Source organism: Bombus affinis, chromosome 3 (genome assembly GCF_024516045.1).
Source record: "Bombus affinis isolate iyBomAffi1 chromosome 3, iyBomAffi1.2, whole genome shotgun sequence".
Taxonomy (NCBI): Eukaryota; Metazoa; Arthropoda; class Insecta; order Hymenoptera; family Apidae; genus Bombus; species Bombus affinis.
This window is the reverse complement of record NC_066346.1, coordinates 1584800-1611956: the sequence shown is the minus strand read 5'-3', so window position 1 is coordinate 1611956 and position 27157 is coordinate 1584800. Positions and strand designations below refer to the sequence as shown.

The 27157-nt window shown below is 39.8% G+C and overlaps 1 protein-coding gene and 1 long non-coding RNA gene across 2 annotated transcripts in view; both read right to left on the bottom strand.

The window, feature by feature from the left end:
- The window catches only part of LOC126914235 (uncharacterized), a 137693-nt gene extending 112089 nt beyond the window's left edge, over positions 1-25604 (bottom strand). Inside the window, exon 1 of the long non-coding RNA XR_007709617.1 lies at positions 25540-25604. This is a non-coding gene — a long non-coding RNA (uncharacterized LOC126914235). The remainder of the gene's footprint in view (positions 1-25539) is intronic.
- LOC126914220 (leucine-rich repeat-containing protein 70-like) lies at positions 17881-19539 on the bottom strand. Its single transcript, XM_050717872.1, has 2 exons — positions 19372-19539; positions 17881-18756 (listed from the first exon to the last, which is right to left on the bottom strand). The coding sequence occupies exons 1-2, from the start codon at positions 19492-19494 to the stop codon at positions 18052-18054; spliced, it is 828 nt and encodes a 275-aa protein (XP_050573829.1). The 5' UTR covers positions 19495-19539; the 3' UTR covers positions 17881-18051.
- Positions 25605-27157: the final 1553 nt, after the last annotated feature.

Sequence of the window (27157 nt, the reverse complement as noted above, 5' to 3'; positions counted from 1 at the left end):
AAACGTGTTCACTTGAGGTCAAATTGAAACGATTTCAAGTACAGTAAGTTGATTTCTATGGGCACAAATTTGAAGTCAACTTACTGTATTTAATCTGGAATTCAACGAGACTAACCTGGACGTAGAGCTTTACATTGCATGGAACAGGCGTGAGAGTTAAAAATTCCATCGTTTCTTTCACGGATCATTAAAACGGTGGTTCGATATATGGCTAGTGAAACTATGTTTCATGCCTTTCTGTGTACGCGCTATTAAATGATCATTTTTGCCTCAGTCTCTTGGGTAGATTCGCCGGATGAAATAGATGCGGGAACGCGATTGGCCCGCAATAAAGATGTATCGACGGTGCACGCGATACGAGCCGCATCACAGACCTTGGACCTCGTTCGAGTCTTTAAATCGTAAATCTGATTTATAAGTTCATCGAGAGAGATTCGTTACATGGTCGAGCCTCTCGCTTGTTGCTCGAAATACCGTGCTCGTTATCCGCTATCGTAAAAGCGAAAAAATTTATATCCACTTGAGGTGCGTAGATAAATACTTGTTATAGACGTAGCGATTTAACTAGTGGCGTACCAAGGTAGAGTAAAAGACGATTTTTTACAGTGAAGTTTATATCTTTTACCCTCTAGTTGCTGTAACTTATATCACGATGTAGAAATTTTGTTAATTTCTGGCTAATTTCTTTCTTGATTCATTTATTCGTACGAAACAACAGGTTGAAGAATTTATCTTGAAACATAGTGGCGAACGTATAGATAGAGAAATATCTACTTGTAAAATAAACAATTGCATCGTAAAGAATTTTACTTTGAATTTTATCTGTAGCATTGAGAAGTAGATTTTTCTACTTTGAAGTATTGCAAAGATAGAGCAACTCTCAACAAGACGAGTTTCGTTTATACTAATTGAGAGGTAAAAAATGTGACATGATATAAAAAATGTTTGCTTCGAAAAGTAAAAATTCGGTTAAATAATATAAAGAAAGAGGTACGGTAGACATAAAGAATAAATATATAATAATAGCAAAACGTTCTGACTGCGTTATAAACGCAGCGAGAACGTAATAATTCGAAGTGTTCGGTGTTGTAAATTACTGATATTATGAACGCTGTTGTACACATTTGCAGCAACGCGGAGAACGACGTTGCTATTATGTATGAGAAGCTTTCGAGCTAAAGTACAACCTGATTCGATATCCTAATAAAATACTAATTCAATAGACGAAAGTTAAGAACGAATAGATTTTCCAGGAATTCGAACCATTTTAATACGTAAATCGAATCATTTTAATTTTACCATTATCGTTACTCGCAATTAATCTAATCCAAAGCTGCTGAAAAATTGATAAAACGTTTATAGCACAAGTTGCTCTATAATTATTTCGAATTTCAAACCCAACTTAATTAGGATTTCAAATACATTTCGGGCAGCTCGATCAATCGACGACATTGATTTCTCCATATTTCTCGTCATTTCACTTTCGCCATTGTAAAAATCCGACTGGAGAACATAACAAACAGCGGAACGACCGTCTCCGGAAACCACGCAGCTCTTCGTTGCCGCGTATAATCGCGCCAATTTAGTCACCAGGAAAATTAGCGCCATTAAGCTGCCACGTGAGTGGAAGAGGTGGTATTAGCCTGAAGAAATTGACGGATCAGCGTTACACGACACCCGGGCGAAGAATCGTGGCCCGTTCACGGAGTCAGGGGCCGAGCCAGGGGGGCCACGAGCACGAGAGTTCAAAGGGGAGGATTCTCGTAACGAGGCTACGATAGCGCCTACACGACGAGGAAGACGAGGAAAGGGACGCGAAGAGAAGGATCGGAGTGCGTGAGTTCGCTGGACGTGTCTCGGTCCAGTGCTCGTCCCGAGAAATCGACCGCGAGAAAAAGAAGAACGTATCGACCAGAGCGAGTAACGGACAGAGAAGGAGACAGCGGACAGGAACGAGGAGGAACTAACACGGTGGCCTCAGGGTGGCGTTCGTTGTAAACGTGGTGGTAAGTCTGGATACCCGGTACTGAGCACCCAGTACCGAGAATCAAGTAGTCAGTTGTTGGGAGGTATTATAGGTGAAAGGAAGAAACGAATTCGGAGAGACGATGATATGTTGTGAATTGAGATGGATAATGGGACGGACAGTCGTTTTTCATGATTGAGCAGTTGAAATAGTAAACGATGTTTAACGGTTCCTATTATTATTCGGATACTATCGGGTTTGGAAGGTTATTGTTCTATGTATTTGCTTACGATAGCGTTAATTAATTGTTTTTGATATGCTGAACAAATTATTTTAGTTGATAGGAACGATAAATTTTATTTACTTAGGGCACGTAGGTAAAAAGCGTTCTTGCGATCTTGTTTTTCCAAAAACTAAATCTTCGAACAGGACTTACTCGGATGTTTTGTATTAGATTCTACACATGTTAGATAACGAAGCTCGTCACTATGATGAATCGTGATAAACTCTAGCTAACAATGCTCGAAGAAATGCAGCTATTAATCTTCGACGCTAGGTACTATCGACCATTGTGGTGTAAAACTGATAAAAATTCAGATGCTAAAATATCTAATGCAAGAGGAAGAAACAAGCCCTTATACGCGTATTGTAAAAATCTTTTAAATCCGCAAAAATGAACACGTTGAAACGAGATAAGAATCAACGTGCCCACTATCACGCGTATACGTAACAAATCTTTACGCTAAGGCAAAAAGTTTCACAGCCCGACAATGTAACAAGGGGAAAGCCTTTGATACAAGCTCGCAACAGAGAAGAAGGAAGAAAAAACGCGTTCTAAGATCAAGAGAACCGAAAAAAAGACAAAGAAGAGGAAGAAGGAAAAGCAGCAGATAGTCCAGAGGAGAATATCGCGAGACTGCGAAGAGAGAAAGAAGAAGAGATGAAAAGGAAAAGAGAGAGAGGGAGAGAAAGGATCAGAGTAAATCCAAGCGAGGCAAGCAGGCAGTCAGGCAGGCAAGCAAGCAGGTACCCCGTTTTGCTCGCGATACGCGCTCTCGATGGGACCCAGGGCCTCTTCGCCGCGGGTTCTTCGGCTCACGCGGGACCGCTGATCTGTGACCCGGATCCTCCCTACCTCAGCAACCCCGAGTACGGGTTTCACCTTAACTCAGGACGCTCAGACACATGCACGCGCGCAAACAGTGAACGTACTGTGTACGAGCGCATCGCGTACATACATCCTCGCCAGGATCTTCACGGAGCACACCCATATACGAATACATCGACGATCGAGAAGAAGAAGAGGAAGAAGAAAAGAGAGATGGGAATATATAGGAGCGAGAGTAGAGGAAAAGAGGAGAACGCCAGCGTGCACGCCGCACGCATCGTCCGTAAAAAAGCTCTCTCGGCTCTTCCTCACGAGCAGAAGGGGAATTTTTTACCGAATACGTAATTCTACGGTCAGGGTTCAGCCAATAATCTGGTTCATTCCAGGGGAACGTAGTACACCGTGGAGAAGAGATCCTCGGCGTGGCATGTACTATCGAGTTGGAATCTCTGTCTTCCTCCTCCGTCCACCTTCTTCTCTCCGTCGGTCTCCTTTTCGTCCCTTTCCTTCCTTCTCCCTTTCTCCGTAAGCGGCAATCTATGCCTTCCAGGCGCCCGTTGCAATATCTCTACGTACATCCTTCGTGGATACCAGCCAACGCAATCTCTGTCTCTGTCTGTCTGTCTGTCTCTCTCTCTCTCTTCCATCTTCTTCTACCTCTCGACTTTCCTTCTCATCTAGCTTCGATCACGCTTCCCCTCGTTCCTCTTCTACTTCTGTCCGCGACGTTGATCCCCGTGCATCCTCCAACTCACGCATCCCGCCGCATCTATCTTTTCCCTCGTTTCGTTCCTTCGCGGCGTTCCCTTTGCTTTCGTTGCTTTTTCTAACGCTTAACCGTAAGGATCGTACGTCCAACGATCGAATTGTCGATCAGTCTCTATCGCGAGAGAGAGTGCGTAATACCGTTCTCGCCTCGAATACTTGCATCTTCTCTTTATCCCGTCTCCTGATCTTTCTCCTCATCCCCTCTCTAACACGCCGATGTTTTTCTTGCCCCGTTAGATATCGCGTTCTTTGGCAGTTTGCGGTCCCGTTGCTCCTCTTCGGCGCTGCTTCTTTGGCGCATTCTTCGGTGCGATCATCGAACAACCTCGCGTCCTTATCCTCGCTGAACTTCGAACGTTCGAACGTCAGACGGAAGAAGATGGACTGATCATTTCGTTGCTCTTCTCTCGACGTATTTTGGTTAAATTGTGGTTAAATTTGGTCGAATTGTAAAATCGCTTCTTTTATTTTCTTTTCCTTTCCTTGTCCCGTCTCTCCGCTTTCCCATTCTTCCTCCTTTGCTAGCAGTATTTTCCACATTTTCTTTTAATTCTTTCCATTTCTCGTTCTTTCCTATTACCCTTTTTTTCTCTTCTTTTCCATTTTGATCTTCCGTTCCCTTCCAATTCTTTTCTTTCTTCTTTTTTGTCCTTGCTTTTGTCCTTTTTTTAAATCAGTTATAGTACATTATATGGACATTTGAGCTGGAAGGAATCGAACTGATTTCGGGATAATCGGTCCTCTTTTTCTTCCCATTCTGGTTTCTCGTAATTATTCTAATAAGTTCAGCAAATCCATCATCATACTTCACAGTGTTTCATCCATCCTTTTCATCGGCCTCACCGTACGCTTAATCAACCCATCAAGTCTCGAATCGGCTATTCCCAAAGAGGTTAAATGGCGAGCTTCTTGATTTTCTCGCTTTTCTTCTCCTGTTTCCTTTAATCATCGCTAAAGCGCAATTCTATTACTTCATCCTCCTTTTTTCCCTTGATCGTTCTTCTCTATCGTTTATCGCCAGAGTTTCTCGCCAGGGAAAATAATTTGTAAGCGTAAGGCAAGATACGTAATGCAAGAAAATCAATTTTGCCTTTCCAATATTCTCCATATATTTCTTGCCTAATTTAAAAATTCTATAGCTTGTCTTTCTTTTATCTCTTAATATCATTATATCGTTATTAAATATTGGCTTATCGCACGTAATCCACGTATCCCGAGAAAAGAATTATCAGCTTGAATAAAAGAAAGTTAAACAATAGCAATCTTTTTTATCGATTTTTAATCGCCTGTACGAAACAAAACCTTGTTGAATTTTGCAAACTTAATACGGACTCGGTGAAATGCTCGCGTAAAAATAATTAACCTTAACGAATAACTAGAATTTAGAAGTTTTATTTACGCGACGTTTCTATCATTATCTCTGTTCTAATAAACGTACCAAGTATCACGGAAAAGCTTCAAATATCAAACTGTGCCATCGTTCAAAGGTATCCCGCTAACTATACAACGTTCCAAAGAAACAAGTCGTGATCAAACTTCAATTTGAAAGACCACTAACCTAAAAACAGACTATCTATTCCTATCCAATAACAAGCCTTGAAACGTCAAACAAAATGATCCAGATCTCCAACGAGAGGAAACAAAAGCTGAACAATTACAATCGGAATATCACTTGGCGAAGTCTAAAGGGAAATGAAAAATCGCGGTGAACCGCGGTGAACTCTAGGAACAAGCGTTACACGACAGAGCGGGTAATGTACCCGCTTCCGGTATCTTCTTTTGCTTCAATCTGTTCAGTCTGCAATTAAAACGAGGCTTTCCCCATCTATCTTCCCGGTCTGGCTCGCATGTTCGCCTCTCCTTCCTCGCTGGTACGCTTAATCGAGCGAGCAAGCTCAAATCACCGATTTCTGTGCGGTGCAACATCCGCGTAATTGCGAATACTCGGTGCGCGCATAATTGCCCGCTCCTCGATCTTCCACCGCCTCCTCTGTTCCTCTATTCGCCACGTATGTGTATACTTGGATCGTGTTGGCTGTCTCAGTCGCTCGCACACGGCGTGGACGTAACACGTGGCGCGATGCAACGTCGTGTTCACGCAGGATAACTTTGCCGCTTCCTTTTTCTTGCCTCTGAGCAACTGGCCGTCCCCCGCGTCCGCTTTTCGCGCCGCCACGACCTCGTTTCGCTCGCTGTTCTCGCGATCCAGATCGTTAACGACTTTTCGAATTCAGTAGATCGTAGGCTGTTAGATCTTCCGACAGTTCTAGCGATGTAGATCATTAGCGATTTTTCGGTGTTTCGAAATTTAGAATTAGGATCCGAATCGGTGGGGTGTTTTGCCGTGGTTGTCTCCGTGATTCAGACTGCGATTGAATTGCGATTTAGATTTTTAACGACTTTTAGAAATTGATATATTTCACTTCGACGTCGATCTTGAGAAAGTTCCAACGATGTAGATCGTTGGTAATTTCTGGAATTTTTAAGGAGACAATTTTGAAGAGGATAAAAAGACACGTCATCAGCAAAAGCAAATATAAAGACGACTCCAATAACGCGAGGATGTTCGGTAACGTAATGAACCTAAAACCGCTAGGAAATTGTTTATTTTCACTTGTTTGTCACTTGTTTATTTTCTACTTTAGTTTGTTTATTGTCACTTGTTTATTTTCTACTCTAATCTTCGTATCATTATTATACACATTTATAATATTATTTTATATTCAACGAAGCAAAAGCTTGCGTAACCCAACATTTGCAATATTCGCGCTAAGAACTTATTCGCACGTGTATACTCCACTGAAATCCATACGTCTGATATATTTTTATATGACTTTGATGCATACACGTACATATGTAAGTACATAGATCCTGGTAACTTTTCATGGTTTTGGCGCACGACGCACAGAAAGATTTTCGATAGTCGTAGTTTTAGCTGAATGAAGGCGAGCCAGGCCGCGGTCGCCATTAATGCATATTCTTGCTACCGTACAAAATTGTCCGTATCCGTTGGACGAATCCCCAAAATGGATGTCACACCGATGTCACCGGCGGTTGCCGCGTATTAATCCCACGGAATTATCGTATTCTTGAAAAAGCGAATAACGAGCGGCAGCAGGCTTCGCAAAAGGAATTCATGCCAGTAAGGACTAAGTGGAAGGGGGTCAAAAGTCGAGAGTTAATCCATGTAAATCTAAATTAAGTCCCGCGAGCGCGAGCTCGTGCACCACTGCTAGGATAATTAGCTTCTCTGCGAATTCAACTAATCTGTGCCCCGCGCAGAAACGCTTCAGAATTTGACCATGTCGAAGTTGTCCTCTCCTTTCCATTTCATTATGTACGTTAAACAAGAATTATTCGAAGCGACTTTTCCTCTTTTTATCCTTGTCGCGAAAAGATTTGTATCGTTTTAAAAGAATTTCGTCTTACGGAGAAATAGTAATTGGGTGATTTTCATACTTGAAAGATTTTTATCGTAATGAAAATAGATAGCTTTGCAAGTTTTATATATAGCTACGTATCAGATGTACACACACAGTGCTAGTAAAATTGTAAAATATCTTAAGCGATGTATTAGGTTGTCCGAAAAGTTTCTTTCGTTTAGGAAGGAAATAATAGACGCACAATGTTTTATGTTTTACGTTAGTTTATTGAATTACGCACGAACATAGTAATAGAAATAAATAAATAAATAACGAAATAGGTCATACTTATTCAATAAAATAATATAAAAGAGAAATTGTCGTTCATCTATTATCGTCTTATGAAACGAAAGAAACTTTTCGAACAACCTTATATAATATTTGTAATATGGATATCTTTCAGATAAATTCCGATATAGCAGAAGTATTTGATGAACGCGAGCGTAACGAATTGCGTGGTATACGTAGATTACAGGCAATTCGGGCATAGGGGATGATCTTGCAAAAGATTTGGTATTGTGTTTCCCCGTAAGGAAAAATTAGTTTTCTTCGAGCATGTTTCGCGTGCATCCGTGATTATCTAAAACCTCGTGTCTACGTAATGGACTTAGGTTAACTTGGTAAACAAGATTAAGATTTCAAGTGGCCCGATATGATCTTTCCTTAAGAACTCAATTACACCGACCTCTTCTCAGGTTTACACACAGAGGCGAGAGAAAGCTCACATGAGACACGAAGATCCCAATTAACGCGATATGCCGTAAAAACCATTGTAAATCGTTCGTGTACGTTGTAATTGGAATAATCTTCAAACCAGATTATACTAGATTTGAAAATAGTATTTGAAAATATTTTTCGAGGATATTTTCATCTATTTCCGTTCGATTTGCTATAATCTAGCTAAACGCTAAACGGAACTTAAACAAGAATTTAAAATACAGTCAACTTACAATTCTACGATCTTAGAAAATAACTTTTAACTTTAACTCCCTTAAAAATTTGTAGCTAAGTTCAACGATAAACAAATTCGATAATAAAACAAATGGCACTTATAACGTTGCAAGTTACAGAACATCCAATTTTAACATTATAAAAGTGAGATCCGTAAACTATAATTTGTCACTTGTCAATTCCCCGATATTGTTAGTTAATAAATTACCGTGCAAGGTGGTTCTGGATATTAAAACTGACGTTTCAAAACTTTGATTTCAACAAAATAAGAAAGAAATGAAAATTATGCCTCGTTGATCTCTTTACCCTTCGCTAAAACAATCGAATCTAATTAATTTCTTTATATTTTAATTTACACGTCTATCTACGAGTACCTGCAATTAGTAAATTATAGTGTAAAGATGCCAGCTATCGGCACAGGTACAAGCGAAGAAGCGACCTACATTTTTCACTGGTAATCTATCTAACAGATCGGCCGCAACTACAAGCTCAAAACTAAAAAGTCCAAGAAAATCCCAGCGACGGCAACACACTAAACCAGAAAAACGATGGTGGAATTTCAGCTGAACACGGACTGAAAAGAAAAGAAAAGGAAAAAAAAAATAACAAGGACACTTCCGCGTGATTGGAAAGTATATTAGCCGTAATTCCGGCGCATCAAAGCACGGCAATATTTCACCGTTTGCCGATCCCACCTTCGCTTCGTCGAGGGGGATTTAAGGCAGAGATACGTCACGAAAAATCGGTCGACTCACGATGGAGAGGGGGGGGGGGTGAAGGTGAGGCCTATATAGATTCACGGGGTCGATAGCCTGCAGGAGCAACGTTGAAAGACGAGGAGAAGAGGAGCCCCGTTGGAACGTAAGCAGCGAGAAAGAGAGAAGAAGAGGTCGAGGATCGAAGAAGGAAATCGGAGGATGAGAGCGAGGGTGAGATCGCAGAAAACGGGAAGCACGAACGACGGTCAGACACTGGCCCGGTTATAAATGAGGAAAGCAATTTCCAAGTTGGCGACTTGACGAGCTCGAGGCCCATGCCCGTGCTACTCGATGTGGAAAGAGGAACGTTAAAGAAGGTGGCAGAAGGGGGCAGAAAAGGATGGGAGGGTCGGTGGTCCCGGTACGAAGGCGCAAGGTGCTGAAACCGATGGCGGAAGAGTCAGGAAGGGATGACTAGACGAGGTGGGCAATATGGCGGGCGATTAATGGCTTTAGTTACTGCCGACCTGGCCGTGTCCTTCCCGAACGCGTCATTCTCTTACCTTGCCAGACTGTCTCCAGACGTTTCTCATTACTACCGGCCAGTTAATAGCGCGAACGGTGATCGTCTGGTTGAATAGTTCCTGAAAGTGGCTCGAAAATTTACTACCCCATTCGATAACGCGCAACGCCCCGCGGTACCACCGCTTTATAGCTCCGTTTTCCAAGCTTTAATCGCTCCCCAACGAAAGGCTTTTCCTTTGCATCTCAACGACCAATAACCAGACGAAATCTGAACGTCGGAGACCAGGTTGAAAGATCCAGCGACAGCCTACCATGAAAGATCGAGAAACGTGCTCATTTACGATCGTTGCATATTGTTGAATTTTTTCAATTTGTAATTTCGATAAAACAAAATGTCTCTGTATGCTGTTATAGCATGTTAGTATACACTGCTACTCGAAAGATCGTGAATATTTCGCTGTTCCTGGTGGAATGCGATTTGAGCTCAAAATTAGGCTACGCTAGACTGCCGATGCTTATGCAAATTCATATTTTCGTGAATACGAAGATATGGAAATTAGGCAGAGATTTGTTTTATTTAGAAAGTGTTGTAACGAATGTTGTAACGATCATGAAATTATCATTAATTTATATATTCTTAGCAATATTCGAGTATTATTAATACGAATTAAGCAAAGTGTTACGAGCAGCGTATCAGCGTGTGTATATGGCTAAATACAGGTTGAAACGACTTTTAAGAGATTTCGCGGATGCTTAAAGCGGGTACTTTGTATATACAAAAATATTTTGCGGGAAAGCGAGTTTAAGCGCTTAATGTAGTTTTAATCTATTAACTGAGAAATAGAGGAAAGAGCGCAAAGTTGCTAAAACGTATGGTGCGTTTGGTGAATAAACATGAGCTACTGATATTAATTTTAATGCATTATAATTGAGCTCCAAGGAGTAAAATGTTCCGTATGATTAATTTTAATCGCTGTGGTATAGGTTTGCAGATACAGGTGTACATTTATTTTAAAATTCAACGTTTCTAGCAAAAATTAGTACAGTATCTACATTTTACGTACGGTAGCATTTAAAAGCGCTACGATACTACCCGTATCTAATTGTTTTTCGTCACAAATTTATTTTACTAAACTACTCGCCATGAAATATTAACTAATCGTTTAACAAAATTGGATATGTATCTCTGCTGAAAGTTACAATTATTTTCATTTCTAGTCACATACGTTATACCGTAATTAATCATACAAAGTACTTAAATATTATATTTAAATGGTACAATTATAAAAAAATATTTATGAATATTTTTACTTATAATATATTCGTCCATTGCAGCTAACATAACTAATACAACAACAACAACAACAAGAGGCAAACAAACGTAATATCAGTATTAATTACCATCATCAACGATAAAGAATTTCTAAGGCAATATAAGTTTTCCTTTCCTATACATATTTCACTTTTTATTTCATTTCCACACTCGCAGCATGCTAATCATTTTTCGACGCCGTTAGACCAAACGAAAGCTACTCCATGCCTCCCTAACCAACGTTCGATTCGACCGGATAGTATGATTCGCCATAATAAATCTTATCCGAGGAGAATCCGGTAGCGAAGCACCGGTAGCACAATTTTAATCCGCACCCATCTTAATCGTGGGTGTGGTGGAGCCGCGTAATCAGCTCTTTAATTCTTGTAAAATCAGGGATAACGAGCAGCTTCGTTCGTTTCCACGTCGTCGGTACGTCTCTCTTTCTCGCCTTCCACTTTTCTTTCGCTCCTTTTGTCGGCTGGCAGACCCTAACTCAGCGCCACGTTCACGGATATAGAGGCGATCGTTACGCCGAAAGATCATCAATCACTACCGCGTCGGTTTAACTCGGCTACACGCAAAAGAGCCAGCTCGTGCACGCTCCGATCTACTTTCTTTTTTACACTCGGTTACGCGGAAATGAACGAAAAAAAGAGGAAGAAAGAGAAGGGAAAAAATGAAGAAGAAACGAAAAAGCGGACGAAGACAGGGTTCGAACGCGAACAGAGATCGCCGATCGCGTCAAAATGCAAATCTCACTGCCACTGCGTTTTCGAATACTTATCGTCTTTTTCTTTCGTTTTGTTTCTTTTTTTTTTTAACCGTGATTTTTCGATGAAAAGACAAAGACGAATATTTTTACTTTAATATGAATCTATTTCGTATAACCAAATAAACATGATACTCGGAAGAAATATTTGATACGAATTCGTGCGTAAAACAGCGTTTTTGTCGAAAATCCCGAAACTGTCCGAAACATGAAAAAACTTCTAACGATCGGAGAGTTGAAACGATGTAAGGATCGCAAAGGTAAACAACAATCTTTTCGCTACGAGTGACGTAAGTTCCATGCGGTGTACGACAGAAAAGTTTTAGCAGCTAGAATGATTTATTTTAGCCCCTTATCGCGGCATAAAGCGGTAATTCTAAATAGAAATTCTGTTGTAATTAAAAAAGAAGAAAGTACAATGTTCGCAAATCCACAATAAATTCGCAATTTAACTACTCCGATACATATTTTATCGTTTACGCTCGCTCCAAAACTCTAAGGCTGATAAACGATAGCATCTCATCTCATTTCCGTTCGAAATCTTCGCTTTCGCTACTTACATCGTGCATCGTTTCAACTCGCTCAATTATACAAGCTCCCTGTCCTCCGTCATCCTAACATTCCCGCCAATTTCCGTGCAACGGTATCCACCAGCCGCGAGCCAAACAATCCCCGGCAGGGACGGTCAATTAAGAGAGAGAGAGAGAGAGAGAGAGAGAGAGAAGCAAGCATAGCGGATAGCCCGCAGTGAAACGACGCGGCGCGGGCGGCCCTCCATCGAGGTAAGTGGTGGAATGGCTACGAAGAAAAGCGCGAGACGACGTCACCGCTGAATGTATCCATGAGATTCGAGTCCGCAGCTTTCAACTATTTCCGGTATTCCCGTGTGCCGTACGAGGAAGGAGGTAGCGACAGCGTGTCCTATACGCGATGACAAAAGGCGAAATATGGGTTGGATCATCCGAATGTTCTGGCTGCCTTCTCTACATACTCTGCCCTGCCACAGACCTCGTCCGTTCTCTCTCGTCCCACCCCCTTTTCAACCCCCTTAGTGCTCGTAATCTCCGCTCGTGCCTTCGTAATAAATATAAAAGTACCCCGAGCAGCGGCTGGTCCGGGCTATAGCTGATAGTAACGCGACTGTTGCCTTGTCAGGAAAGACCGGATGGCGAAAAGCGGGGGTGGACAGGGTGCCAGTATATTATTTGGCGGGCCTCCAGCCGGCCGCGAGGCTCACTTCGTGCTTTTCATCTTAGGCATAGACTCTTTTTTTATTTTTACCTTTTTTGTTCCTTTTTTCTCCACGTCTTTTTTTTATACATCGAACAAAAGGAATATACGGGCTACACCCGGGCAGCCAGGTGAGCGGACGGGTATCGATGACGGCTGCCGTTCTGTTCTCTTGATTCCACAATTTTTCTTTTTTTTTTTTCTCCCCCACGTACGTTGATTTGACATTTTCGTCCGTGCATTGTGAACCGACGACTGAAAGGCCTGAATGGCCGGGAATAAAGAACTCGCCTGGTGAACGCCGCCCGAGGAAAAGGACGCGCCACGATTCCGCGCTGATACCGCGACCGCCTCTATATCCAACGCCGCCCCCTCTCTTTCGCGCTTTACAATTTTCAAGCTCGCAAGACATCCGCGGAACTTTGCCGCACTGGTTATCGGACACTGTTGCTCCCTGTTCGAACGTTTCTTTGTACGGCTGGTTCGCTCTTGTCGTTGATCGTTCCTTATTAATCGAGAATTGTTCGTGCGAAGATAAAATTTAAAAGTATGGAGACGCTGTAAATTACGGTAGGGTCCTGTTTGAGTGAACCGAAGTAGGCGATACAATTTGTTCGTCATGAGAATTTTACGGTTTCCAGGTTTAAGCGTGTACGTCTATGTAAAAGACGAAGAAATTTATCATGTGCAAGCTGTTCGATTCTACCGAGAAAGATCAATAGAATATTTATAGTATTTTGCTTAAATTGTTTTTATAGGCGCTTCAATATCAATGTATTTTTTTAACGGAGTTATATATTTTTACAAAGCGTACGACTTATTAAATATCTTTATGAATATTGATAGAGCTTCTTGGGGGTTACGCAAAACAAAAATTTGTTCTATATCAGCTGATAACGCTATAAGACCGTGTCAAAGAACAACTACTTGGTGTGCAAAAATGTGATATAAAACGTTGAACGATTTCGAAACTAAATCTTTAAAGAAGTTGCAAATCCGCGTGTTCAATAATAAAAGATACGTAAAAGAACGATAACGTAATACGTATGCGCAAAACATATAGAACTGCTTTTCCCCAAGTTATATATTTTTACTGTTTATCCTGTGTGTTTATTAATCCAGATTTTGATAATTGACGTATTACGTCGTACATTATCATTCCACTGTTTCTACGTTATTTATAACAGGTTATACGAACTTGACATTTGCCATCGATACATAAAAATAGCCGATAAAATACTCCTCGAGTGTTACACGAGATATACACTTTGTTATTGAAAGCCATTTTAAAATATAAATTGCCGATAATAAATATATATATATATTGTATATGGTTTATATCATATAGCTATACACATATATAGCTTAATTAAAAAATGTACTTCGACATGGAAATCTCTATAATCTTTGTTAAATCTTCTATACTAAATCAAATAGTTTCTATACAGAAAATAATTTCGAATTTTTAACAATTAGAGAAATAATCTCATTTATACGCTTAAACTAATAAGTATACTACAAATAAACGACACTACAAATAGAAAGATATATATTTGAAATGATTTTTCCATACTTTAAGAAACACGGAAGGTTGTATTGGGAAAATATAGTTTTGGAAGTAACATTGCCAACTTGAACAAGTAGCAAGCTTAAACTTTAGCTTTGGTTCTTTTATTATCTCGCACGCCTAAAGATCTTACGTTTGTTAATACTCGAAATTAAAGTATTCGCGTTACGATCATCGATCTACCATATACCACCTAGCAAAATCGTGTATGAAAAAGTAGCTAAATAAATCATGTTGTTTCAGTATTAGTTGTTCGTACTCGCGAACACGTCTACCATAAGATATTTGCATTCGATATCGTTTCTGTCAGATAAGCGGTTACCTGCCTACCGCGCGTACCGTCTAGACACTCTACGATAGATAAGTACCGACACACCGATCCCGTATACACAGATTTCTCGGTTCGATCGTTAATGTACATCATTCGGATAAGGATCAACATATCATAAATATAAGCCGGCAAAAGCGTAACTTATAGCTTATTAAACATGATTTACCACAAATCGTGCACAATGTAAAGTAAATAACGATCTCGTGCAATGACGATGATACCGGCATTCGTAAAAAAAAAAAAAAAAAAAAATAGGGAAGATGGAATAAAAGTTGGGGTAAATGAAAAGAAGAATGAAAAAGAACGAAGACGAAGAAAGGCTATTTAAATTGACAAGCGTATTTGCTCGATTTGTAGAACCTTAATTGCCACTCTATTTCTGCCAAGATTTCTTCAATGGCTCGTTGTGAATATTTTTTATGAGAAACATCGTTTCCAAGATTTTGTCTAAATGATATCGAAAAATACGTAGTATGTTACAAAAAGAAGGTCTAATATTATAATGTTACGGTATTCGTGAGAAGGATTACAAAGGCATGTACATCGACATGTATACGTGCTAAGCTTAATCCTTTGCACGCTGCGTCAAGTTTTCTAGCCACTTTATATCAAATCCTTTTCTCAACTAAAGATACAAAAGATACGGAGAATTTCTCGAATTGATTTCCAACGATTTCACACTGATTTCTATTACGTTCAGAGATAGCATCTGTGGATTAAAGTATATAGAAATAAAGTTCTTGAAAATTTACATTTAATCACGTTTTCGTTCTACCGCGAAGATAATGGGCAACACGTGTTACGTTTCGGACAAAATACGTAGCGAATCAACAACGTGTTAAGAATCATCATTGAAGAGCGATACAATAACGAGCTGCGTTTCCTGGTCCGCAAAAGGCGTTTGAGGATGTTAATGCCCGAGTGGGTTGCACACGGTTGTAGCAGAATGGGTGCGTAACAGGAGCGCATAAAAGCGGTCCATACAGACAGAGCATACTCCGTATGACTTCCACCATGGAGAACCCGCTTAGAGAGTGCATAGCCTCGGTTGCGTGGGAACTGGAGCACTCTGCATACGGAGAATGGTTCGCTGCGCCACGACTCCGGCGACCAAAGACGACGAAGACAACGACGAAGAGGAGGATCTGGACGATGCCGGTGCAGCACGAGGCGCACGAGATCCTCTCTATAAATCACAGGCTGCGAGCAGTTTCTCTCCGTGCAGGAGGTGGAACAATATCCTCTTCTAAAGTCTTTGCCTACCGTGCGCCTACCGTACTCGCCTCGTAAGCTTCCCTCCGCCGCTACAATAGCGTTCGCGAAGGATTCGCGATGCGCGAGCACCGTCTGATTAAATACAAATGGAAAGAACGGACGTGGAACGACCCCGGATTACGGACCATGTTCCGATTTCGATCGCCAACCAGAGAATCTTTAAGAAATTCCATCGGGATATTTCTTGATGCATTTTTTCCTTAAGAAGGAGGGAAATATTTATCGGCGAACGTAGAGTTTTCGAAGATACGTTTCGGAGATGGTATCTGCTATTTAAACGTCGAAGAAGATCCTGGTAACTTTACAACAACGTGAATTTGAAGTTTCTTTGTATCGTAAGGATGACTTGTGCGATCTAACTCATCAGACTCTACGAGCTCGGTTCCTCCGCTCAAAGTATCGGAACGATTATTTTTAATCGAAGTTTATTTATTTATTCTAACACGACTCTGTTGGTATATTCGATAAAAATTGCCATATCTCATTAGCGATATTTTATATGGAAAAGGAGACGCGGATAATTTGATTGCTAGAAAAAGGTAAAAAAATGGGATCGCGACTGAAAAAAGAAAGTAGGAACCACTAAACCAGACTAAGCGTCACAAACGAGCCCGATCTCGACCCCCCAAAAACAACCTACCTATGAATCATAGCATTTGATTAAGAAACTGGCCGAGAGAAAACAAGATCCGTACCGGTAGATTCCCCGTGAGATTCGCGACGTGGGTCTCGTTAGCGAAGGCGAAGCCGATATGGGGTTTACTTATCGGCGGGCGCACGTCGCGTCGGCGGTGGCGGCGGCGGTGGCGGCAGTGTGCAGAGGCCAGGGTAAACGGTTAAGCACCGTTTGCAACGGACAGTTCCACACACATCGCGTCGGAACTGTCTGCCGCTGCCGGTTTCGCAGCTGGCCTGATATATCCTCTGTGTTCTAGTCGCCCTCCTCCCACCCCCAAGGGTCCGCTATTTTTTCGCGCGGCTCGCCGTCTCGAGCAGCATTATTAATGACCGCGGAAACCGCGTCAAAGATCTCACGAGCGTGCGCGAGCGTGATCCGTCCGCGTGTACGATACGCATTTTTTAAACCGCGCCACCGCTGCCGCCGCCGCCGCGTGATGAATGGCGGTTAACCGGAGTCGGAATGTTCTTGTCCCACCACGGAGAGAATCGGCCAGAGATCCGTGGATCAGCTACTAGACGCATCGTGATTTAACGCGGTTCGCACGTATGACGTGCCATTGTGATTTAGGTGTTTAGATATTAACGGTTCTGCAGACCGATACGCACGACCACTGCCACTTCGCTTCCCAGAACCTGGGAAATAACGCTCGTTTCAACGAGTATTTTTTACCCGGAAAATGGAGGATTCCAGTGATACAGGAATGTAGTACAGAGGAAAGACTGCACCGCAAGCAGTGTTCATCGCGATCAATTCGCTCGATGCGATCGTGTTATTAATGGATCGGTGATGTGTATCCCGGAATCTTCTGTATCGAAGGATGCACTAATATGAAAAAAACCGTCCAACTTTGGACGGAGATACATGGTGTATTGCTATATCGATATCGATAATGTTTTTTTTTCTTCCTTGTATGTTATATGAAAAGATATTTCGCGAATGATTAAAGCGGAATAGTACGTAAAAATGTTTTCAGCGTTGGGATTCTTATTTTACCCTAAGTAGTCTAACGCTATTATATAATGCTATTGCACAGGAAATGTACTTAACTGTCGTTGCTTTTCCGCTTATCATTATCTAACTAATTATTTCTCAGAATATATTACTCGGTGTTTTTAGATTTCATTATTCATCGATATAATCCAACACAATACCAGTAAGCCTCTGTCTGAAACAGTGGAGTATAAACTATTCGTATAATACCTAGGAGTTCATCGATTCTATCTCTATAATTTCCGTTCAAATAATAGGAATCTAAAGATAAGTAGATTCAATCTGTTCGGCAAAAGTGCATTTAATCATTAAATACTCTTACAATGATCCAAACTTTCGTTCCAACGATCAGAGTTCAGATAAACGTAGGTAATTCTACTTTATAACCATATTCCAAACTCGCATTTATACCGCGAAAACGGTTAAACCGTGAAAAGAGAAATCAAAGGTACGATTACATTTTCGATTTCTTCAGCGTTGCTACGTCAGCTTCCAAGTTAGAAATCTTCTGAGTAAGTTCACGAACTTGTTCGTTCAATCCAGCCACGATGTACGGCAACGTATCGGACGATCCAACTCTCCTATCGACGCATTTATTCAAAATGACGTCGTCCTGTTCCGCACCAGGTTCGTGAGCCAAACATTCCTCGATTAACAGGTCGCTGATACTCCAATCCCTGACGAAACGGATATGATTGCTGCCCAAATACCAGGTCATCGAGGAACGACACCTATAAGACCAGGGATTGCCGGCGATTAAAATTTTACGTAGTTTCTTCAGCTTCCTCAACATGTCCGGAGACAGGCATGCGTTCAGCTCGTTGTGAGCGATGTCCCAAACTTGCAGTTCCGTGAGCAGATCGTAAATTTCCGGATCTATATCGACGATCCGATTACGCCACAGGATTAACGCTTTCAAACTCGATAATCCTCTGATCCAGGAGGCATCGATCTTCCGGATCTTATTGTTGACCAGACCCAACACTTGCAATTTCTTAAGACCTCTGAAAGCATCTGGCTCGATATCCTCCACGCCACATCCCGTTATGTTTAATTCAACGAGCGAGTCAGAATATTTGGAAAATGCGCCAGTCTTAATTTTGCTGATGTTCGAATTGATGATATTGATCCCGGCTGCTCCGGCTGGTATCTGTAATTGCTGTATTCGATATTTTCCATCTTAGTTTTTGATCGTATTTTACAAGTTTCAAGTTTCGTTTATATAGATCGTTCCGAAGATAGTTAGTCGTTGCTCGCTGTTACTTCGTTTCATAAAGCACACAGCGCTTTCGATTATTATTCTTCGTCGATCTTTTTGAAATTTGTACGTAGCAAAGGTTAGATATCAAGAGAATAACGTGTATTTTACAGACAAACAACGATATCTCATAAAACATGGATAATAAAAGAACGAACATACAAAACGATCTAATAATTTATGTTGCTCTATAGTCTCATACTTTTATAAAGATAATTAGAGAAATAGAATTTAGGTAAAGATTATACAATGGACATTTTATATTATTTTTGCATGTAACGTGTATTCCGTATATATTTGCGCCTTCAAAATGCATAAAAATCCGTAACAATCGAAATCGTAACAAAAGAAAGACAAGTACGGATTAGATTAAATGGATTAAGCGAAAAGATCCTGATTCCAATTATTGCCAAAATACCAAACGAAGAGAACAAAGAAATTGGAAATCGTGGCGATAGAAACGCGCGACCGGCTATTCCTCTAACAAGATAGTCAACAAAAGCAGCAATTTCTCACGTTTAAATCGCTTAATCCCTCGCACTGGTACCAATCTTCCCGTCCATCCAATCCAGGACGACAGATCGCCGTGCAGGCCGCCAAACATGTCGCTAAGATTATCGTTCCGAGCGAGCCTCTCATGTTCCGCGAAATTTCAGCAAACGACTATCCGTACACGCGTCGACATTCGCCTTTTATACCGATTCGAATCGGTTGCCACAAGGACGTTAATGTCACGGTCGTCGTCAAGGAAAATATAAAGCGGGGAAATACGAGGAAATACAGAGACCCGGCTACACACGCTGATGCATCGTGCGACGCATGCTGAACAGTCAAACGCAAAACGATAGAAGTGGCGACGAACAGTCGGAAAGATTTCGTTTTCCCTTTGCCGTGTAAGGAATCCTTGCCATTTTTTTTCTTCGACAAACGACCGGTTTATTGGCGGACGACGCGACGCGTTGATTGTTATTGGGACGCACGCGACTTCTTGGGATGTTTCACGCTCGACGGACGCGTAAGAACGTAACGAGCCCTTGATTGAATAATTAGGATTCTTCGTGCCGTCCCTCTTTAGCCGGCCTCGTGTCACCGATGTTAAATGTCTTGTAACAGACGGAACCGGTTTTGCCACGTTGCGCTCGACGCAATATCGATCGCGATGCCTGCTATTTGACGCCTTTCAGTCTGCCCCGCTTCCACGTTCGGTCCATGTGGAAACATTTTTAACACCTGTTACGATATTCTTAATGACACGCGTTTCACTTGCTAGCTCTTTTCTTTCATCTAAATATAGTTTCCTTCGTATCGTTTCATATTAATTTACGAGTAACAACGCATGAGTAGAAATCCAACATGATTCAAATAACCTCCTCGTTGACGCAATACTACCATAGGATTATTCGAATCGTTTTCTTGCTACACAATGTTATCTCTTTTTTCGTTACTATGATAAAAACTGATAGTGTCTCGAATATACAAGTTTCATTGTTCTATGCAAAATTTAAGATTAAATTTGAAAATATATAAAGTAATTACTCTACTATTTTCCAAAATCTTACCTCGCGAGTCTCCTTCTACGACTCGCGTAGAAAATATTTGCTGCTAAAACGAATACACGCGGCTAACTGCGTTTGTTAAACCGAAGAGCTATAAAAAGAATTAGAAAAGCGAGAAGAACGCGTCTTAATAGACTGTACGATGAAAAGAACGTGACTGGAGCAAGGCGTGCTCGGAAATTGCAAGTTATAATTGGCGAAAAATTCGGCGGGATAATCTCGTGTCAGACATCGTTCGAATTCCCATCGCGCTATGATATATCGAATGATGTTCGTTCGTGATAGCGCCTACGTGTTTTACAGACATTAAGCTCCGACGAACGTGGTACGGGGCACATAATAATAAAACGCGTTACTCGTCGATTCTGCTGTAATCACCCGAATAAAGCCAGCTGACGATGCCTTCGATATGGCTGCGTTTGTCACTCCCGTGCCGCCCAACAAAGTGTTTGCATACTCTTATGAAACGATGGAATACGACGATAACAGGCTCGTTCGATAAAGCCACGATGTATCTGGCATGTGCGTCGTGATAACTAGAGGCTGCAAAGCGATCGGAAATGGCGAAAGAGTGCGTTAACCATAAGTTATCGCGCATCGAAGTTTCCCATGGAAAAGCAAAATACAACGTAGATTTAGCGTGTGGAAAATTTGTTCGAATGATAAAACAGTTGTTTCGAAAGCTGGCTTTTGCTTTCGTTATTTCAGATTGCCAGTAGATAGCAGGTGTTTTACGATTCTGGTATTCGGTTGGTCGTGAATGAATGTATCGACATTTATGTCCTTAAATTGTTAAAAGATCGTTATGATTTATGATTAGTTTATTTTTAGCAACAGAGATCTATTTTACGACTATGGAATTTGATAATTTCATTTAAATGAAACTTTTCCTATGTATTTCGTAGTCTATATCAAAATAATTGGTCGAAGCTAAAAGTGTGGGAATAATTTTTCGAAAAAGACTGAATTTTTCTTCAACTTTGAAATAAAAGGAGTAAAAGGAATTGCCGATAACGAAGGAAACAACATAATTTGTTGTTCAATCCGTTCGATTTTGCTACCCACTTTGATATCTCTTACGATTTCCGAAGAAAAATCACTATCTTATAAAGTCTGCTATTCTCGATGATGTACGTAATATTCAAAATCATATTTCAATTGATCGTTTACCTCTTATCAATTTAATACTACGCGATGATCTTGGTGTTGGTCAATCGCGTTGCAGAATCGTTAATTTGTAAATATAACAAAATTTCCTCGACGGTCGAGAATCATAGCTAGATAGGGACTTTATTCTTTAACTACATCTACCTTATTTATTATACGTGTACTTCTTTTTCTGCTCGTGTATTTTTAAGAGCTTTTATAATTCTTCTACGGCACTCGTGGCGGAGAAATTCTTGAGATAATCCAGTAGAAAAGCATATAAAATTTATTTACTCGTTTATTTAGCGAAAGACTCTTTACAGTACACGTGTACTCTAAATAAATGAAATTGCAGACAGCAGGTGTGTCAGAATAACTACGTGGCCGTAATAACGGTAGTAAAGTAACCATCTATGAGGAGTGAATATTAGATAGCACGAATATTAGATGCTTAAACGCAACTTAAAAAATGCATCAACCAGGTCGTATCGAAACCTGACGTTACGATAAATAACAATTCGTTGCTACATAAGTAATTTAATATCTCAGTATTGGTAGAAATTATAATAACAGTGTTTGATAACTGGCATCTTCTAAGAATTTTGTTTGCTTGCTACTTATATCGAAAAATAGAGAATTTCTCTGATAGCTCCACACACGCATTATGTGAGTTACAAACGTCGAATATGATAATCAGCCGACTCTCGATATGTAGGTACAATGTACAATCAAACTTTATCCGTTTCGTTGTTCTTATTACGTAGGAGAATTTATTAGCATTGATCGTTAATAATACCGATCGCGCTAAAAGACTCTGCATCTTTACAAAGACATATTTTTCTTCCACAAATCGTGACCTCGGATAAACACATGGATATCGTATATTCGAGTATCGGAAATTACACTAATCGAAATTGTGTATTATGGTAGCCCTTAAAGTTCAAAAATTTCCATAGATGCATAAATATCCTCGATCTAGCGACGAATTTCTTTCATCCGACCAAACTCCACGTAACCGTTCCGAAATATGAACGAAAGGAACAAGAGTTATTTCGTCGTCATCAGATTGCCTTATACATCTCTAGATGACTCGAAAATGTAAAATTGCACAGAGTCCACGTCATGTGAGAAAATATAGAAAACATTCAAAATCATAGTGCTTTTCATAATACCTGCTAGGTAGAACAATCTTCTACCGAGGTTTCATTCTCTTAAAATTATATTCTCAAAAACTGTGTAAAAATCCTCGGTCTACTTATCATATATCGTCGATAAAGAAGTTACGAGACAACACTTGGCTGCTACTAGATGTATTTATACGTCGCTACCGTAAGGAAATTCTTTGCCTGTGTATATTTAAGTTTTTAACATGTGTACATACATTTGAAACACGATTGTACACGCGCGGAAGAGCGCATGAGAGGTCTGCATATATGCATAAGCGGGGTGCACGTGGAGCCGCGGCAAATCGTAATGCTGTAATAATGGATGCACAACCAGCAACAGTTGTCCAGCAGCGTGAGGGGACGACGCGAACGAAGATATGCCGATCGAAGGGAACGAGACAGACGGAGAAGGGCAACGGAATAAGTAGCCGGAGGAGTCTGTTCGTGCGTGTTTCGCACGTTCGAACGGTCGTATAAGTGTTTGCACTTCCTTTGAGAACGATCAACGGATGCCACTTCGTTTTATATCGCGCACGAACCAACGACTTACTCTCGCCATTTCATTGACCAACTCTGAACATTATACGATAAAAAAATTGACTATGATTGGAAATTAAGATGGAGTATCGTTTAAGGAACGCGATGATATCAGGAATGAGTGGGATATTACAGAGAATAGGGCGATAAAATCGAAGCGTAGGAAAAAATGCAGTTTTTATGCATACTATGTAGGTAAGACTGAAAGACAATGAAATTTATACAGGCGATTTCATTGGAAAATTTCTCACATCGAATAGCGGGAAAATACTGATTTGATTTTAAATAGCCGCGAGCATTGTTGGGAAATACGATAATATTTCTAACGTGAGTGCAATTCTATCAACATGTATTTTCATTTACTTATTTCGATTTCGTAATGAAGAGATGTTTGGGTTAACCATTCGCTGCTACTAAAACACGATTCGTTGTTTCATCAGAAATTCCAATTTCTTCTTTTTACAAGAAATGTCTTTATTCTATATAACAATGTTAGTCCCAACACACCGATGCTCGTTTTCTTCAACTTTCTAATTCGTTTTATCGGAATGCATAAAAATAAAAGGTATAGTTGCGTCAACAGTATCGCTTATCGTGTGCGGTCAATAGTTACGAAAATATTACACGAAGTGTGATCATCGGATATATTGCAGATACAACTACTTGAGTAATTGATTCAAATATTGAACAATCAATAAATCCAATATTCCGGCAACGAATGTTTACCTACGATCTATTATTGAAATAGATTGTTTGAGAAACATCAGTGTCGGTTATCTTAGGGAATTCCCCGTAGATAACAGCTAAGCGAAGAAACAGCTACTACCGCGTGTTTGGAAATCACATCGCGGTGGTATCGTCGATAACCACGGTTTTAAAAGAGTAAAAAAAAAAAACGGCAGAGAGGGGAAAGTAAAAATTGCATTACGTATAAGCGGCCCGTATTTTCCTAACGTATAATATCGTAAAGGGCCGGTATCTCGGTTTTAACAGCGAAAATAGGTACGCCAGTATGTGCGGCGCATAAAATGATAAGGGTTATATATCAAATTACGAAATTTGATTGTGAAACGTGTTGCGTGGCTAAAGTAAATACATTAGTAGGTTTCGTGATCCGAGAAAACTTACGTCTTGGCCTCTGACAGCATTAAAGAATCCATTAAGAAGGTACGAAAGTCTCGTTTATAAATACATATATCTAACCATAAGACCAAATAAACACTTGTATTTAAATTTACGATCGTATCAGAATTCGATGTTCCCTCTGTTCTTATAAGTTGATCGCGTGCCATAAGAAACTGATATTAACGCGACATGCGACTCGGACGAACGTTTGACTGATAGCGATTTTCGTTTCCTCGTATCTTTCACGTTTGCACGGAATCCGAAGAAAAAAGCGAATTATCTCGGCCAGTTATACCAATGTATAGTACGCTTGCACTTCCATGGTTGGATAAATGGATAGCCATCAGCAAAGTACCGTAATTTTCACGCGGTCACGTGGTTAATTTTGTGATATTAAACGATACGATGGCTTTCCTTTTGTTTCGTAATCGTTTGCAGAGAAACTGTAGGTTTGATTTTAAGTCTGTTGTGCTCACCGATAAATTATCGACGCTGGTAAATTATGTTTCATTTTTATTGAAATATTTTGGTAATCGTTCTAGGAGGTGATCGTTTCCTATTCCTTACGAGAGATATTTTATATTTATATTTTATAATATATTTTATAGTACGGTTACCAATTAAAGAATCTGTGATTGAGAAGTGTTAATAGACGATGCTGAATAAATTTAGATAAAGTACTCGCGAAATTATTAATTTCGAAATTCATCGACTCCTTAGGTACTACAAATTATCTGAAATATATATACGAGTGAATGTACTGCGGAAAATAGGGAATAATATTTTATATGCTTATGCTTATAGTCTTATGCTTTCTTCGATTTAAAATCGTATTCTACGTGCTGTATTAATCGGGCATACTCGTGCAAAGAAAACTAAATTATTAAGTAATCACTTTTGAACAAATTTTAAATTAATTGTTATCGTCTTTCTGGTTTATCAAAGATTTAAGAATAAAGAAGCTAGAAACTTTACGTATTAAATGATCTCTAACTTTTAAGCAGTATCGGTAGATCGCAATTGAAACCATTGGGCCATGGGTTGGTGGGTCATCGAGAACCAGGTAATTTCACTTCGTGTGTATATTTCATGTACTAAACACAGTTAATGATACTTTTAATTACCGCCATAAAAACTCTGTTAAAATACATTACCGTCTAACGAAAAGATGTAGAGACGCTGAGAGTGTAGATCGTAGATGTTGCGTGCGTATCTGTAAAAGAAAAAAGAGAAAATGGAACTTGTAAACGGAGAATGACATCCGTTATCCGACAGCAAGTACATGAATGTAACAACTATTTTTTAGTTTTACATACTTCAATTTTGCGATAAGATTTATTTTAACATTTACAGTCTGTGAAATATTAGAGATAGTATCAATTGATATTTGATAAAATATCTGATTTAAAATATCATTAATAAATGTATACGCTACACAATGCAATTTATGACATAGATTACAAAAATAAAAAAACAATTAATTATACGCGTGTAAAGTATTTCTACGGAGATTCATCAGTGAAAGCGAAAAGTCACTGAAAGTCATTTTGTGACAAAGCCCGTCGAGGAACTGGAGTTGTACCGCAAATCTTAACACGAGTACCTACGCATAAAGTTGGCGAACATGGTGATACGTTTGAAAAATTGATTCTTGCCCACAATCGAAACACATGTTACGAAGGGGAACGCAATATTTCAATACGCGATTCAACATGAATGAACAGTTACCTAAGGATATATGGAAGCAATAAACCGCCTTGCACCGTGGCAAAGTGTGAATCTGCTTTTAAGCTGATACCCACCAGAATACAGAGCGAACAACGGCGCTATAGACTAGTCATAAACGAGTTTCGACGTCAGATACTAAACTGCTTTTGTGACGTACACGTGCATGAATCGCACGCGTGTGTACTTACACGTGTGCATATATACCTTTGAAAACTGGGTCAAAATCGAGAGGAGACATTTTTGATTTTTCGTTTTTCAATACGCCTTTCACACGCGTAACTCTAAAATCAATAGAAGAATAACAGACGGTGGAACAAAGGATATAATTCGATCGTAAAATAAAATACGTATGTATATACTCGTATTTCTCTAAATTATCGTTGAACGTAATACGAGTTTAATATGTTGGATCTTTTCACTGATCGTTTAAAGTCAAATAAACTATCACGAGTTCGTAGTTATTAGCTAATCAGTTAAAGCGATCGAAGTTTATTATTTTTAGAAAAGATTGATTAAAATTTGTCGAATTATATTTTATGAAAGAGAGATTGATATTAAAGTAAAATATGATTTAGTAACGACAAATTTTTATATATTAATTTTCTGTGTTCTGTATATTAATTTTGTCAAAAGCTCTTACGTTTAATAATTTTGTTCTTTTAATAATTACAAAAAGACAGCTAATTGAATCCCGTCAATTTTGATGGATTTAAATTTGCTAACATATCCATAGGTGTATATGACAAGTATAAAGAAAATAAAAGTATTAGTAAAAAATAATGAAATAGAAAATTCAAAAATTTGTCGAAAAATGTAAAGAGAAGGCGTGAGAACGGTATCGATGAAAAGTTTTACCCCGTTGCAGTATCTCTAAGAAAATTTCTTGATCGTCATAGAAGAAGGGCCAGGATAAGGACGGATCTTTAGTGTCGAGGATACCCGTTGTAGAAAAGATAAAACAGGGATAAGAATGGCGTAACTATGGTGAAATAACGTCGTAAGTCGCATCTTTACGAGGTACCGAGATGGCTTGCAAATTATCAG